This window comes from Melanostigma gelatinosum, assembly GCF_949748355.1.
Source record: "Melanostigma gelatinosum genome assembly, chromosome: 20".
Lineage (NCBI taxonomy): Eukaryota > Metazoa > Chordata > Actinopteri > Perciformes > Zoarcidae > Melanostigma > Melanostigma gelatinosum.
Genome location: NC_136653.1, coordinates 10989500 through 11006269, shown reverse-complemented (window position 1 = coordinate 11006269; position 16770 = coordinate 10989500). Strand labels below are relative to the sequence as shown.

The 16770-nt window shown below is 42.0% G+C and overlaps 1 protein-coding gene across 1 annotated transcript in view; it reads right to left on the bottom strand.

Moving 5' to 3' along the window:
- Nucleotides 1-16770, bottom strand: part of LOC306794305 (uncharacterized protein) — a gene marked incomplete at its 3' end in the record, with an annotated part of 50188 nt that overhangs the window by 2266 nt on the left and 31152 nt on the right. The window contains exons 8-9 of the mRNA XM_079292342.1: nt 1524-1607; nt 1006-1173 (exon numbers count right to left, since the gene is read on the bottom strand). Coding sequence (XP_079148468.1) covers nt 1006-1173; nt 1524-1607 — 252 coding nt within the window. The remainder of the gene's footprint in view (nt 1-1005; nt 1174-1523; nt 1608-16770) is intronic.

Genomic DNA, 16770 nt, shown 5'->3' with positions numbered 1-16770 from the left:
GTAGACATACAAAGCACACACAGACAGAAAAGGCAGCGAGGGGGCGGCAGCAGCCAAACAGTGAGGGAATCAGGCTCGAGTCAGAGAGTTTCCCAGTTTAGTTTCTGGACCAGTTGGGAAAATGTGGGCACGGCAGACATGAATGAGTAACGATTTCCCCTTTCCTTAGCTCCAACTTTCGAAGAGCCTTTGAGCAAAGTGCTACACCTCCCACAGTTCTAATGGAGCTGCTCAGTAGCCAACTGAACAAAACTGTTGCTGGTTTGGGCACTTCCCTTGAGTAGATATGTGCAACTCTGTGGGTGTAAAACAGGTCATTGTTGGAAAAAAACTAAAAAAAACACAGGGGTGCTCACTCAACCTAGCCTCAGCATATCAAAGGAAAAGACAAAAAAAGAGTAAGACAGGTTGAAAACCCATGCAGGCTACCTGGAATTGAATATAAGCCCTGAAACAAATTTAAAACTCCAAAATGGAAACAAATCGTAAACTTATTTTCTCACGGAGCATAGCTGGAGAATGCAAAAGTAGCAAGATTAAAATGGACAGGCGTGATCTCTTAGAAATAGTACTTTACGCAAAATTGATCAAAACTCCAATATCATAGCAATATTATAAGTTGAAAATATACTCAATAATCTTAAACACAAGTCATAAATACAGTGGTAAAAGCCCTGATAAATACATACGTAGATACAAATGACAGGAAAAGCACACATCTACATACAGACATAAACAAGCCAGCCACCTGTTCCTGTTTCCTTTGATGCTTTTGTTCAGCTGTCTTCATTTCAGCTCTTAACTGCAGAATGAACTGATCTCTGCTTCGAACCTGAACACACTTAACAGTAAATATACAAATACATTGTGGCACTTCAGCCCATCCTTCAGTTAAATATTTGGTTTACAACCGCAGAATTTGATGCATAAGTCTGACCTATGCATACACACACACACACACACACACAGAAACACACACACACACAGAGACAGAGCGAGATGGACCTCCAGGTGCAAGGTGTGGACTTTCTCATGGCTCAGGGCCAAATCAGCCTCCAGTCTCTCTTTGGTCTGGTTGACGTGGACAAACACTCTGCTCCGGTCCTCCATCTTGGCTCTCGGCTCATCGCTGTCCTCGCTCACTTTCTCCAAAGCCTCCTCTCTTTCCAGCAACTGGGAAATATGCAATAAAATTGAGCCGCTCGATCAGTGCTAAGATCCTACAGCACTTCACAACACCCACATTAGGATAATGAAAAACATATTTTAATTAATGAAGTAACAATCAATTCAAAAAGTACTAAAATATTATTTCGAGGATCAAAAAAACCCACTCAACATTATCTAAAGTGCATTACACATTAATACATTGAGTTTACATTTTAATTCCACTGTCAAATAAAAATCGCAGTAACATTTGAGAGAGTAATCAACAATAAAATGTTCTTTAACACAGTTAACATTAATATGAATTATGAGCATTACAATTTCAATTAGTGGAATAAAGAAGCTGTTGTCTTTACCTCTCTTTGGCATTCAGAGTGCTGCATCTTACTCTCCGTGAGCTCCCTCAGCAGCGCGCACATCTTAATCTCCCTCTTCTGAACCTGGAAGAACAAACACATTTCTAATGCTTTAGGATCGTCGGATAATGTTTCTTTTCATTGCAAGACACAGATGCTCTTTTTGATGATATCGTGACAATATAACTCTGTTTAGAATCATATTTCCTAAAATCCTTTGCAACACAAACTACATCTCAGGAAACAGCAGAATTTATGATGCCGATTGCAAAATGAAAGATTCAATTATCCAGTCTTGTTTTTTACATATTTGTGTTTACGGTAACGGTGGAGAAACGGTTGTTTATGAGTGTACAGTATTTATGACAATTTTCTGAGTTTGTGTGCTCCCTTGGTGACCTTCCCTAATTACCTACTTCAGTAATATGCCAAATGTGTGTGTGTGTGTGTGTGTGTGTGCTTTAATGTGGGTGTGATGCCTCACACATTCATGGTTTTCCTGTTTACGGTCAGTCGAAATGGCCAGGTATCTGCCACTGTGCTGCCTATTTTGAGCCAAACAGGTTACTGATGTATTTTCAGATATATTTGTATACAAGCACTTATGTCTGACTAATTTATTTGATACGATGCTAAGACTTTTCTTTTAAGCTTTTAAATATTGCATCTCCAAAATAAGAGGAACCCCCCATGAGTGGTAGTTAGGGAACCAGGACTGTTATATATAGGTTAGTTAATTTTCTCTATATACTAAAACCCCAGCCCTGTCTTACTCCACAACCTAAAAAAAATAAATAATAGTGATGATGACATAACTAATAATAATGAAGAAATTGTACTTTTCAGTCGACTTTGGACTGCATATTTAATCGACGTAGTCTCCGCCTTGGATTTATATACACACGCAGTCCTTAATGGCAAACAGAGTTGAATGCCCTCTCTTTCCCACCTCCTGCCCGTCCTGCATGATCCAGGGATTGTTATGACCAGAGTTGAGGGCTCGTTTGTAACTGTCCTCGGGGATTGATGGAGTTAACTTGGCTCTTTGACCTCTCACCTCTGGCTGTCAGCGCCAGGCTCGCTAAACACACTAAACCTGAGCTACGGCAAGGGGAGGGTAAAAAAAAAAAAAAAAGAAGAAGAAAAACACTGCATACGCACTGCCATGCACATAGCAGCTAAATCACAAATGACTGCTCGTGTAAACACGCACAGACTTTTTCAAATAGGACTTGCCCTGCTCAGGAATAATAAAGGTTGTGTTTTGCATTCCGTGGACATTAGATAAAATAAAACACGTTAGCGCACACAAAAAAAATAAAAAATGACCAGGGCATACATTTAATGTGACAAATACAAGTCATTCCACTTACCCACAGCAAACACTACACTTACTTCCTGACAATTTTCAAATCTCGGATTGATTCATCTACTGTGTGTATGTGTGTGTGTGTGTGTGTGTGTGTGTATCCCCAATGTGAGCGTGTGATAGGCAAAATGGATGTTGATAAACACCGGAGGATGTCGTGTCAAAACAGACAACTTGTCAAAACGACAAGCGAACTCGGTCAATCACAAAGTTTAAGGAGAAACTTTGGAGTGGAGCTTTGGTTTATGCATATCTCTACGTGGATGTCTATTCGCGTGTGATAAGCCTCTGAACGAATCTGCAGGAGGGGACCCCCAATATCGAAGCTATTTTTAAATCAATGAGCTCTTAAGTGTATCTCAGTCTCAATGTGTTCACACATCCGCACGCACACAACACTCAGCGCAGACAGAATCCCTACTGACAGGCAATGACAAGATAAAGAGAGGGAGAAATAAGGGGGGGGGGGACGACAGGAGGGGGAGAAATAATATTTTAACAGTTGGGGGTAGCGGAGGTGGAGGGGGGATGGAGGGGGGATGAAAGCGAGAAATGGCAAAGGCAAGAAAAGAAATGAGCAATAAGAGCGATCAAGAGACAAAGCAGCGAGTGAGGAGAACGCAGTAAGTCATTCTGATGGTGGTAACGCATTGTGAGGACCAATGTTTGTCCAAGTCTCAGCTTGAAGGCTGAAACAACCTTCCACAGCGCTGCCTACCTTCCACTGCACTGCTCTTTTGTGCCTCCTTTCAGTTTTGTTTTCTTCTTCCTCTCATCTTCTTTCTCATGCTGCATCTTACGAGCACATGACAATGAGTCACACGGCTCTCATGCGACAGTAAAATGGAGCGGAAATGCTCAATTCGGCTCCGATTCACGATCAAACAATTTAAACACGATTGTGTCATGGAGACCCATCAGATGTAAAGGCCGTGAGAGGAGCAATGTGTAAGATCTGGCAAGAATTTTTGTTTTAAACGACTCAACTTTAAAAAATAAACGAAGATTATCAACTAAATGTGAAAAAGCAAGTGTTGACACTGTGTCAAAGACATCTGTGTATTGTGTTGCAGAGTGATTTATGGAAATGAGCATACTAACCACGTACAGCATCAGCCCGTCCTGCCTTGTAATATCACTCATACCTCGAGAGGAGACAGTGAGTCACTCTTGCGTCCAGTCTGCCCTCAGTCCAGAGGACGCAGAAGTAGAGCACAGGATCCATGTCGTGGCAGAAAGGAGAAAACCACTTTGTATTTTTGTTCAGTTCTCAACGCCACCAGTACGACACTTCACAGCCCAGTCGCTGACTGAAAACTCGACCCATCGGATCACAAGGTATCTCCCCTACACAGGGGCGGACTGGGGGGGAAAAGTGGCCCGGGAGTTACTGTCAGACCGGCCCACTCAATACACGTTTTTTGCAGCAGCTCACTCTTTTCTGCAACACTGTCTATGATTTTCTCACTGTCCAGCATCTGCAAAACATCTGTCTGAGTAGCCATCAACATAAAAGCCTCCAGGTGCTGTTGAGAGAGCGAGCTCCTGAGCCTGTTTTTGATATATTTCAGCGTCGAAAAGCTTCGCTCGCATGCTACCTGTGTGACAGAGAGGGTCATCAGGAACCTGTATGCAAGGCCTATGATGTGGTATGCATCTGTACTGCTTCAGAACTCGGTAGCAACAGATTGGACAGTCCTTGCAAGATGAGCACTTTTTGTAAACCATCTCTGCCTCTTCAGCCTCATCTTCAGCATCCTCCAGCCGGCTTCTGTTGTCTTGGTTGTGTACTCCTCAAATACTGATGCCTTCAGCCTATCCCACTGTCGTGCCAGACGTTTGAGCTCGCTTTGTAACTCGCAAAGTCAAATCAACGTAATTAACACAAGGACAGCCACAAAGTCATAAGAACCAGTCACATATATTCATATGACAACAAAGCACATCAATCCAGCAGACCTGCAGCGGATCCACGCATTCCACCACACAAGAGCACGAGCCATCAAATATTATTCATAAAAACGTTACTGCAGATGTAAAAAAACAAACGCAGTTTGTCACTTACCAAATTCTTTGTTGACAAAGAATTTAATCCCAGTACATCGTTTCAGTTCCAGTAAGAAGTCCTTCTCGATTCATGGACGCCGTGACAGTAAAGCCGCCTCTGTATTTCGCCGGTCTATGGCGGCCATTCGCACCTGCGCCGGCCCCGCCCCGACCGTCGCCCGGCACGAGCGCAGATCGCGAGGAGTAGTATAATGTCAGTCTATACTGTTGATACAGTTTTCACTGATTATTGACTTTCGGTAGTAGAGTAAATTGAACGTGTGCTGTGAAGCATATAATATAGGTAGTCGGGGCCGGCGATGTCAGAGACCGGCCCAAACCCCGTCGGCCTACCGGGGATTCCCCCGGTATCCCCGATGGCCAGTCCGCCCCTGCCCCTACATCCTGCAGCCTCTCTCCTTTTTCCACGTTGCTCACACTAAATCCATCCTTCCGTCTCGCTCATTCCTTCCTGTGTACATTTATGACCTGAACATTTAAAAGAGGAGCCTCAAGAGAAGGGACTTTTGGTTCTGAGAAGATGAAGCGGATCGTCTCTGACAAAGCCCCATGTCATGTTAATAGATCACTGCTTTCAAGTTCCTCAGTGGGGGGAGTTTGGAACACTTTAACCACATGTTAAAACTGCAGCGACATGTGGCCGTTTGCAAGAAGATGATGTGTGAGAGATGTAGAGAATTACTAATACAGATGAAAACAAGTAAAAAGGGACACAGATAAATAAAGCACAGGGGATTAAAAAGACATTAAGGAGGATTTTGTGCTTAAAATATTACTTTCACGCAAAAAAAAGCACAAACATCTGCTTTTATTTAGTGAATTTTCCAAGTATTTTTTTTTGTTTTCTACACAAAAACAATAAACAGCTGATCTAACTGGACATGTTTACACCCCATGACCCAAATCCATGTTCCCATCTACTTCCCAGCTGTTTGAGTGAATGAGATCTAAAACAATTAAAAAGGAAAATAAAATTTAAAAAAAGGGAGTGGACGACTCATTTTCTACAGAATACGCAAACTGCTTTCCTATTCTTCCGAGTAGAAAAAGCCTAAGTGAGAGAGAGGGAGAGAGTAAAAGAAAGAGAGTGAATCAGCAGAGTACATTACAGATGAAGCAGCGTGTTGACAGTATTTGTTCAGCTGTGCTAATGTTAGGACATTTAGCTCTGCAGAGGAAAACTTCTCTCACTTTCACTTACAGTTTATTCAAGTGGGAGCAAGCACCCTCACTCTCTTTTACACACACCTACTGCTACCACTGTCCATACAGTAATGGAATGAAGTGTGTATGAGAGAACGCAAAGCTGTAAGTGTTTGTGTGTGTGTGTGTGTGTGTGTGTGTGTGCGCGTGTGTGTGTGTGCGTGTGTGTGAGAGAGAGAGAGAAAGCTTGTAATAGATCAAGAAAGAACAGTTTGGGCACATAAAGCAGCACCAGATGTGGAGCAGAAACCAGATCCCTGGACAGAGTGTAATGGTCCATCCGTTGACTTAATCAAATCCAAACATGACAGACACAACCTCACACACACATACACATGTAAACAGACGTAAAGTATACTGCAGCTAATTGTATACTCTATATCCACAACATAATAGACATGAACAAATAAAGAATTGACCAATCCTGCATATTAGTTGCACCTGTGAAATCCTAAGGCGTTCGTGTTCACTCCAGCAGAGTGAATAGCAAGAGGTCAAACATATTTTCTAAAATCTTGAATTAAAGTATCTTATTCTACCAAAGAATTTATGTATGTATGTATGTATATATATATATATATATATATATATATATATATATATATACATACATACATACATACATACATACATACATACATACATACAGCAAAAGCTGTCGAACAAGCAATACACAATAGGATCATTTCTTTGAGTCTTCACGCAGTCCTAGCTAAAAAAAAAAATCCCATTTTAGCAGAACAATCCAAATTGATGTCAAGTCTGTCTTCGTCAAAAGTTTTTAATAAGGCTCTAAATATCAGAACATCCCATTACCCATTATCTGAAGCCTTATTATCAGCACCATTGTAGAAATAGACAATGCCTGTCACAGTGAATATTACATTTGAAAATTGAATATTTAAATGAATCCCTCACCTATACAACCCTTCTTATCAGCCCCGTTGCGGGGAAAAGACAATGCATTACATTAAAGTGAATATTATATTTCATGTCCATCCAGTAGAAATTGCGTATTTTCAGTTTAACCATTTCATTAACATTTTCCGCTTTTGTGTAGAAAATGCTTCCTGACCTTTTGAGCAAACGAACTCGCTAATAATGTATCAGTAATGACAACACGTGGCCAACAACAGGGAAGTCAATGTCATCTCAGTTGAAGTGTCACAGTTGGAAGGACAAGCAAAGTTTCGCAAGAATATATCACTTAATTATTGGAATTCAGACCTTGAGGAAAGAAAGCAATTACCTTCTTTTCAGTGGTGTGACGCACGTGTATTAGCTCCTGCTGCAGATGCGCCATCGCTTCGTTGGCATGGTGCAGCTGGTCTTGAAGAACAAGCAAGAGTACGTCTGATCCAAAGACTAAACGAGAGGGACAGTCACAAGCCGGCGGGCAGCTGTACGACAGAGCTGAGGAGGAGAAGCCCACCAGGAGAAGAATGGGTGAACCGTTGCAACAAGACACAAGCAGGAGGAGAAGGAGATGAAAGCATCATTTAGGGACGTTTGCCTCCACTCTGTCTCCATAGCAGTGAAAAGGAACAACATTGAGGCTTTGTGCCAAGTTGGGGAACCCTACAGTTACTGCTTTGACTCAGGACCAATAAAACTGCTTGACTACACATAAAGACGTAGGACACCAACTGTTCACTGGTGGTTCTTAAACCTTATCGACAAGGCTCGCTGGGAGAAGTGGTGATTTTTGTGCACTGATGTAATGCTGCCAATCTCATGGGCACACACCCCTGGAATGGTTAACAGAAACCTGTTTCAAATGGGCGCTGGAGTAAGCTGTTCAAAATGTCTGATACTAATACTACTCGGGCTGTTAAAGTATAAATAGTTGAGTTATGTCTGTTATCACAGAGCATCTTGCATCACTATACTGCATGTGAGCTCCTGTTTAGTTGTGTCAATTGGCAAATTCATTTGGACTCCAATACAAACAAACATTAGATCAGTAAAAGAGGAAAAACAGACTCAAAGCTGTGACCCAGAGTACGCAAAGTGAGCCCCAGCACTCGAAGACATGTGTAAATTCAAACTGCTGCCACCTCCAGACTACACTAATGATGTCAGTAAGGTAAAGGGAGAAATTAAGTTAGTGTTTGAAAAAGTAAAGGGCATGAAGTCAGACTCTAAGAACACCTTTCAAGTGTTCCCTAAGTCAAGTAACTAACGTGCTTTTATGTTGAATATACTTTGTTTCGTTGGCTGCCGGGCACCCGCGCCGCTAAAACACTCGTAACAGATGAATGACTGGGTTTGGTCAAGGACACAGTTAATGGGTTATTTTAAGCCTAAAACACATCACTGCCACGCTCCGCACTGATATACCTAGAGGGGCAAGAGGGGGAGGAGAAGTAGAGAGAGAGAGAAATACAGAGCCAGAGAGAGGGCGAGACTTGTAAAAAAAAGAAAGGAAAAGGACAAGGAGAGAAACCTAAAGGCCATTCCATTCATCATGCGTATGACTCTTTAATGTTCCCATACATTACCATTGGTTCTCATTGGGGCGAGGGCGAGACCGGACAAGAGATGAGAGAGAGAAAGAAAGCAATCAAGAAAGAATGATCGAAAGAAAAACAAGGAACGGACAAAAGAAAGAAAGAAAAAACATTTAACCCCTCCCCCACTCTTGCTGCATCTCTTGGCTAAGTGATATTCACATGAACACGGTTCTTTATTGTACAACGAGCCAACCCTCTGCGGAGCTAAGATGGTGGCGATGAGTTATTAAATATGGAGAGAGGGCGAGAGAGGGGAGGCGGAGGAGGAGGGGAAGAAGGACGGATGATTAACTGTGAAGGAAGTAAAAAATGAGGAGAATTCCCCAATGCACCTGACTGGATTTGATTTAGAGAAGGTTGCCCAATTCTGTTCCTTATTCAAGAGGAGCTCCCTTTCTGTGTGCCTGAGAGAGAGAGAGAGAGAGAGAGAGAGAGAGAGAGAGAGAGCGAGAGAGAGCGAGAGCGAAAGCGAGAGCGAGAGAGCGAGAGAGAGAGAGAGCGAGAGAGAGAGAGAGCTACTTTGCTCTGCAGTGAAGCCTGGCTTTCTTTGAGCTGTGCGTTGTCTTGGACCAGCTGTTGCTTGTGTTGCTCCTTCATAGCTACCAAGGTTCCCTTCAGAGAGTCCTGAGAGGCTCGCAAACTAACCACATCCTGGTCCAGGTATCTCACATGCTCGTCTCTCTCTTTCATCTAACACACACACACACACACACACACACACAAAAGAAAAGCCGGTACTGTACGTAAACATATACACGCCAACTACAGATTGTAGATATTACAAACCTCGTAACAATGTAGACACAAACAATGCCAACAAAAGAAGTATACTCGCCGGCATTATTTCATTGTTTCGGAGTAAAGCTTATAATTAATAAGGCAGCAAAATGTCAGTTTCATGTCAAAGCTAATATCTTCTTTCATACATTTCCTATTTGATATGTGAATCAGTGTGAAGTCTTTGAGCTGATTACACCTCAACGCTTTTTCAGTGACCTCTCTCTGATCCCCTCACATCTTTTTCAAATTGTAGTACGCACTCGTAACCAATTGATAAGCACAGCAAAACATTGTGCAACAGATATCGAGCACAAGTTCTGATCACTGTGGAAAGTCTGTCGCACAATGTCGTTGGCAGAAGAACTAAAGATAATTCCATGTAAAAACAACTTGGTCATGTTTTGTGAGTGGTCCATTCGTCGCTGATATTTTGTTTGGCAAATGTGTCAGTTTTACATGCTACTAGAAATATCCTATTACAATGGTTGGACTAGAGTTTGAGCATCATTATTCTCAACAGCAACCTCAACCATTGAAATTGTAACTCATCACATACAGCATCATTATTTTTCAGGAAGAGAATAAAACACAGACACGTTATTTACTTGAAAACCACAAACTGTTGCTGTGCATTACTTTTAATAAATGAGTGCCTGAGTTATCATCGGGAACAAGAGACGAAGGAGGCAGACGGAGGTTGAACTCCTCACCCCGTGCGTGGTTGTCAGTGTGTGTGTGGGCCTGTGGTTCAGAACCCCAAGTCAAATCAAAGCCCCTATTCATTAGCACTGTGTTGAAAGAGCCCTGTGTTAGATTAGTAAGGAGGCTTCATAGACAGTCAACACACATGCAAACATATACACACACACACACACACAATGTTGTTAGGATCATGTAAGATATGTGACGACACACAATAGAATCACACACACACACACACACACTTAGTGGGTTCTACTGTACAGTATCCTTCTTTATAGGAGAGGAACAAATCCCCCAAAAAGACGTTAGCTTTTGCGATACCGCTACCCAGCAAAGCACAACCATAGTTTAGAACTTCTGCCTCCTCGAACAGCAGGCTGTGGTTCTGAACTTGTGTCTTGGCACAGACACAGGCCAGCTCTGCCTCCTCTCCAGACGATGCAGTCTATATATATATATCATCCAACCTGTTGTAACGGCGAGCTTAAGCTGGTCTTTTATGCCGTTAACTCATCTACAGCATGGCTAATGGATGGTAACAATTATTTTAAAAAATGGCCGTGTTGCGACACTGAATTAAAATGACGCTTTTATCTGGATATTCCCCAAATTGTAGTGTGACCATTGGGAAATAAAAAATAAGTTCCACAAAACTGAGACAATAAGGTGTGAATTTCAGTGCTTCAGCCAAGTCCAGCACATTACACAAGTGGGCAAAAGCCTGTGCTCTTTATTTTAACCCATCAAGAGGGATGTCAGATGAAAAATGTACGTGAAGCAAAAGAGCACATTTTCTACGCATTTTAAACATTACATGTTAAAACATCGATGTTAAAGCAATGATTGCTCCAAATATTCAGCTACTGTAACTGTTTTACTGTACGATTCATGTTGATATTTCAGATACAATAGACATTATATACAGTACATACACATATTACATACAAATCTTTCTATAACTGGCACCATTAATCCATATCAATGAGTTTGACAGAACTCGAGGGTGTGTATTTCAAGAAAAAGCTTAGGTCTATGGTAGTATTTTTTTAGAGTTCATGTAGCAACACACTGTGTGCCTTTTTTTTGCCGAGCAGTTATTCCTGTAAAGAATGATAGTGTAACAGAATTGACCCATGACCCATAAAGGCCTACACATAAAAGTAAACCCCAACCAGTCATTTTCATCAATTGATAAGTTGTTGTTTTGTCAAAAACACTCAGGAAAAGAGCAACAAATCATGATTGTCTCTTATTAAATGTAGAAGGTAAACTCTACAATTAGTTACTTCATCACTACAGTGTAATTTGAGGCCCTGTTTCACATTTGAGGACATTTTAACAGACCATTCTCAACTTCCCTTTCGTACCTCATGAGACATTTGTGAAGATGTGTGCGACTTAATATGGATTCTAAAGTAAAAGCTATTATAAATACCACAAACTGCCTACAGGATAGCCAGTAGGACAATGTTATCATATAATCTGTTTTTTGATCTTGTAATGTAGCATGTTCAGATAATAAAAGTCACATCAATCTTACAAAGCATGTAAGCAGTTCTGATACATATCCAAACAGGGTATTTAAACATTATTTCATATTTTGTGTTGCTCATCATTGATTCTAATTTCTGATGAACTTAGTTCTCCACTCAAACATTCATACAGTGTATTGGATTTATTCACAGTCCCATCCACTGTATGGTCACTGCTATTTATGAGGCTGCTTGTTAAAGATCACAATGTCTGTGAAAAACTCTTCCGTAGCCCAAGGTCTTCACGCAGCCGACTTTCAGAACTCTGTGATATTGTTACATAATGAATACATTACGGAGACTTTCCTCATCTCCAAATCTGCCACCATCAGAGATGATTAAAAGTTCCCATGTGGTCTGTGTAGAGTCTTAATTCTCCAGTGGGGGAGTGTAGGACCTTGGCTGGATGTCCTGAAGAAAGTATATCAGATTTGTGATTTTATTTCAAATTAGTGCTTAAGCCTTGGACTTTCATATTAGTAGTCCCTATTGAGAGAGAAGCCTCAATCTGATCAAGTCTCATTACTTTAGCAATTAAGGTTTCACCCCTGGGGTCCTCCTTTCAGCTCCGCCCCCCATCTCCTTTCCTTTATTCTCTGCTCCGAGCCATCATATGTTTTTGCCACCAAGGCGGAGGAGAGGAGAACGGGAGACCGGCTTGCGTAAATCCTTGATTGGCCAAAGTCTATCCTCCATCTAGGATTACGAATAGAAATAGAACATTTGAGGACAAAGAAAGGAGGGGTGAGATGGAAAGAGACAGAAAAAAAAAAAAAAGAGAGCGAGATTGAGTGTGAGAGGGAGAGATGTGAGTTGCAGAGTTATGGGCACAGAAAGGGAGAGGGTGGCTAATATAATTGAATTAAAAAGATGGAGCGGGGCCATTTCTAAGCAGGTGGGAGTGTGGAGTGAGAAAGAGCAGGCGAGATATTAACTTCTAATAAAAGACAGATTAGAGAGTGGCGAGGAGGACTGCGCTGTCTTTACCTGTGGGAGTGACAGCCCCCCACATAACCTTTCACTGCAATATGCACACCGATATTGGCCGCCATATTCTGAGCATACCACACACAGACGGACACACATATGCACGAGCGTCCATCCAAGCATCTAAGAATCACACATACAGTATATATATACAGACATATATGGAGAAATATATGACATTTAAGGAGACACACACACACACACACTGAGTCATGAGCGCAGTGTGACAGCAATGCTTATCAGCTCCCATTCAATGATCCAACAGGCGGCAGCCATCAGATAATGAAGACGCAGCTCTTTGGGAACCGGCTGCTATTCAGACAATTAATTAGCTAATTGATCTAACGAGCTCGTTAAAGCCGTGCTTTTTTGGCAGCCGCTGTGAATATATTAACTCGACTAATTCAATTAAACAGGTGCAGATTTCACAGCTGCCTCTCCCCCGGGCCCGCACGCACAAATCCTACAGGTGTTGTGTACATGCTCGCTCCATTTGACTCTGACGAGCCTTGAAACCTTGGCATTCGATCAAAGGCATAATGATATGCAGATCAAGTGGTGTGTACTTGTGTGTTTGCGTGTGTATTTCTGCCGGCGCTTGTACCTCAATGGGCCTGGTGTGCCTTTGTGCCAAAGGTACAGCTCGATAAGCTCGAGCAGCATTGCTAATCTGTATAATTGAAATATAACAGAGGGGGCTCGAAACAGATTGAAGCACTATGAATGCACTTAAATTAGCTTACAGAATCCTAGCGGTCAACCACTGAGGTTATCCAAAGCGTCACAATGCCACACAAGTCTTTATTTGCTCCAAATCTTTTCACTATTATATATTAAGGTGTGTACTTGAGTGTTTGACACTAAATAGGCAGTCTCCATTCACGACATATCATTACTGAGTCAGCAATAAAGGTTTTGCCAGTCTGACGATTGGACACGTGCATTTAACGATTTGTAACATGTAGCATGAAGTTATGTCTTACAATTGTACCGAAACACCAAAGCGTGTGTGTTTGTGTACACATGCGATCTTACCTTTTGTCTCACTCCATTCAGCTCTTTGATGACACAGACCTTCTCTGAAAGTGTCGGGCTCGTAATGCTCTGATGTTTGACCTGTGTGTGTGCGTGTGGAAATCTACATGCATGACCATTTGGTGGGTGTGGTTTGTTATGGCAGCAGGTACATCAGAAGCTCCCCTCATAGGCCAACTAAAGCGCTGATGTCGGTTGTTCGCAAAACTCCCATGGAGAGGACACCACTGATTCATTTCCCTTCGTCTTACTCTCCTCCACACCCTCCCCCATGCATATAGGTCCGCCTTCTTTCCCTTCCCCCAGCCCCCTCACCCACTGCTGAATATTAAATCACACCTTCTTTTTTTTAATTTGCAGATAACTACGGTTCATTTTTCTCCAAGTGTCATATAGCCATGACATGGTGCTGGAGCCTATATATTAGGGATGGCTGATGTGAGTTATTGTTGTCTTTTTTCAATTTACTGCATGGTGTGTCCTGTACACTATGTATGGCTAAATCATTACCTGCACATGTGGTACAAATACTGAATAACACCATTCGTGTGTTGCAGTGAAATGTCCTATCTTGAAGGTAGACGTGCACAAGTTGCAGTCCTAAAGGAGCCAAACAGCACCAAAAGTCTCCGTTTCACCATAACACAGATATTGCTTGGAGTGTTTTGTGTAGTGTTTGTTTCCTGGTAGTTAATAATGAGATCTGTGTTTGAGAACGTTTGTGTGTACAAAGGGAGAAGTAGAAGAGAGGTGGATCTATACTGCTGTGGTGTGTTTTAGAGTGATTTGTGCGAGGGAAGAGGGAACTGAAACACACAGAAGAAATATACAATGTACAAGCAATCCTGCAGTTTGTCCTATGATACATATTCTATGTGCAAATACAGACTCAGCCATTAATGTGTGCACGCATGTGGACACAAGCAGACGCAGACAGACACACACCAAGGGTGACATCATTCAATGTCCCCGCTGCAGATGAAATCTCATTCTCGACAACAATCTGAGGAGCCCGACCCCCTCCTACTTATTCCAGGTCTGCACTAAATCACACCTTTCTTCTTTACCAATCTGCACACCTGCCCTCACTTCATTCTTATCCATAACACATGTAGACCAGAAACCATCACACACACACACACACACACACTCACACAACCTGCGTGTGCTCATTTGTGTTTTTGTCAAGTGTGATCAAATATTTATTTACCCCGCTATTTGCACACAAGTTAACACTTTGCAATCACCAGGCCTTGTTCTTTACCCTGGACAACAGCAGCTGCTTCCATGTTTTAGCTTTTCTCTTGCATTGTTGTGCCTTCCTATCATCATATTACTCCACATCACCTGCTTGCATAGCCTGGAACCTCGCCCAGGAAACTGGGGAAGTGGGAAGTGATTTGGAAAAATGAGGGCAATAAAAAAAAAAACACACAGGGATGAATGGAGAGATGTGATATAGGGTAATATGCTAACCCAATCATCAGGCTGCTGTTTGCCGACAGTATAATCAACATATCGGCCTAATGTCATTGCAGCTATATGAGGAATAATATTGCGTGAAATGATATTGCGTGGCGCGTGCACGCCTGTGTGCTGCACACATGGACGAGCTCACATGCAAAAATGACCCATGCATGCACACGCTGCAAAAATGTACGAGACTTATTCCTGGATAAAGTATTTCAGTTTTGTTCCCTTATAATGTCAAACAAAGAAAGAAAAAATGAAACTGAAATTGCGATGAGAAGACTCCACTTTTGATTTACAACAAACATTTTATTGATTACGTTAAGATTGATATTGATTCAATAAAAAAGTGTCACTGTTTTACCCCACTGACAATTAATATAAGATTTTAAGACGTGAATCTTATATTATTTTAAAGGGTCATCAGTTAAACATCAATATTGTTTCCCTTTACGCGTACGCACACACACGGACGGACATTTGCATTTTTACACACACACACACACACACACACACAGACTGCCCACTGGCTCTGACACAAGAGGATAATAGTTAGTGTGTGGCTTCCATATCCTGGATGCATGAGGCCGCTGATGGCCTCTATTGATGGACACTGGCGTGAAGCCATCACTCAAGTTATGGAGCTTTAATTGGAGACAGCATAAAACGATAAACCAAGAAACATGCATGGCTGAACAGCCCAATGTAAACCATTAATCATAGCGCAGGCAAAGACAAGTGGCCGCCACACACACGCAGACACACTCGCGCACACAGGGTGCACACAGCTGCAGAAGCAAAAACAAGCTGCCCTTGCACCACACGCATTGCATCTGTGTGCATATTTGGGCGCACACACACAGAGCCAAGCGTCCCAGTCACATATTCTCATGATAGATGACCCATTTAACTTTGATTTCTGAGAGAAATGAGCTCACCAGCGATACAGGGTTACCCCACACGCATACTTACTCATTCATAATACACACACACATAGATACTATACATGGGCCGCATACTGTATATGAACTCGCAGTGTACATTTAGCTTGTATGTAAAGAACAGCTTGCATCATTTTGCAGACGCATGTATTCTTGCCCTCGCTGCCGTTCTCTCTCACGCGCACACGGTGCCGACTTATTTGCAAGAGAAGGGTTATAATACGGGGATGATTTGTGATGCAAGCAATCAGAAGTGAAGTAATTCATCAGTGGCGGTGTCTAACACACATCTCCAGTGGTCATAAATACAAATCTACACACACGCACGCATATACACCTGCTTGTAAAATGTGCACATTCCCACAGAGGAGAGCATGAATCGGCTGAAAGTTGGCATGAAGGCAAGACCGTTAATAACACGAAAACACACAAATGTGCTCTCACGCACATCAAACCCTCCGCAAATACTTGGAATAAAATAATCTGACAGACACAAGATATGTAAAGGGCAGTTGTGTTGTCAACAGGAGTTTGTTCTAAAAATGTTTGTTATGCACTTATAACGTGTCTTTTTTTCGAGCATGTCTTATACATGTTTTTAGATGAATAAATCTGGCTTGTCCTGATTACTTGTCAACTGTAGATTAT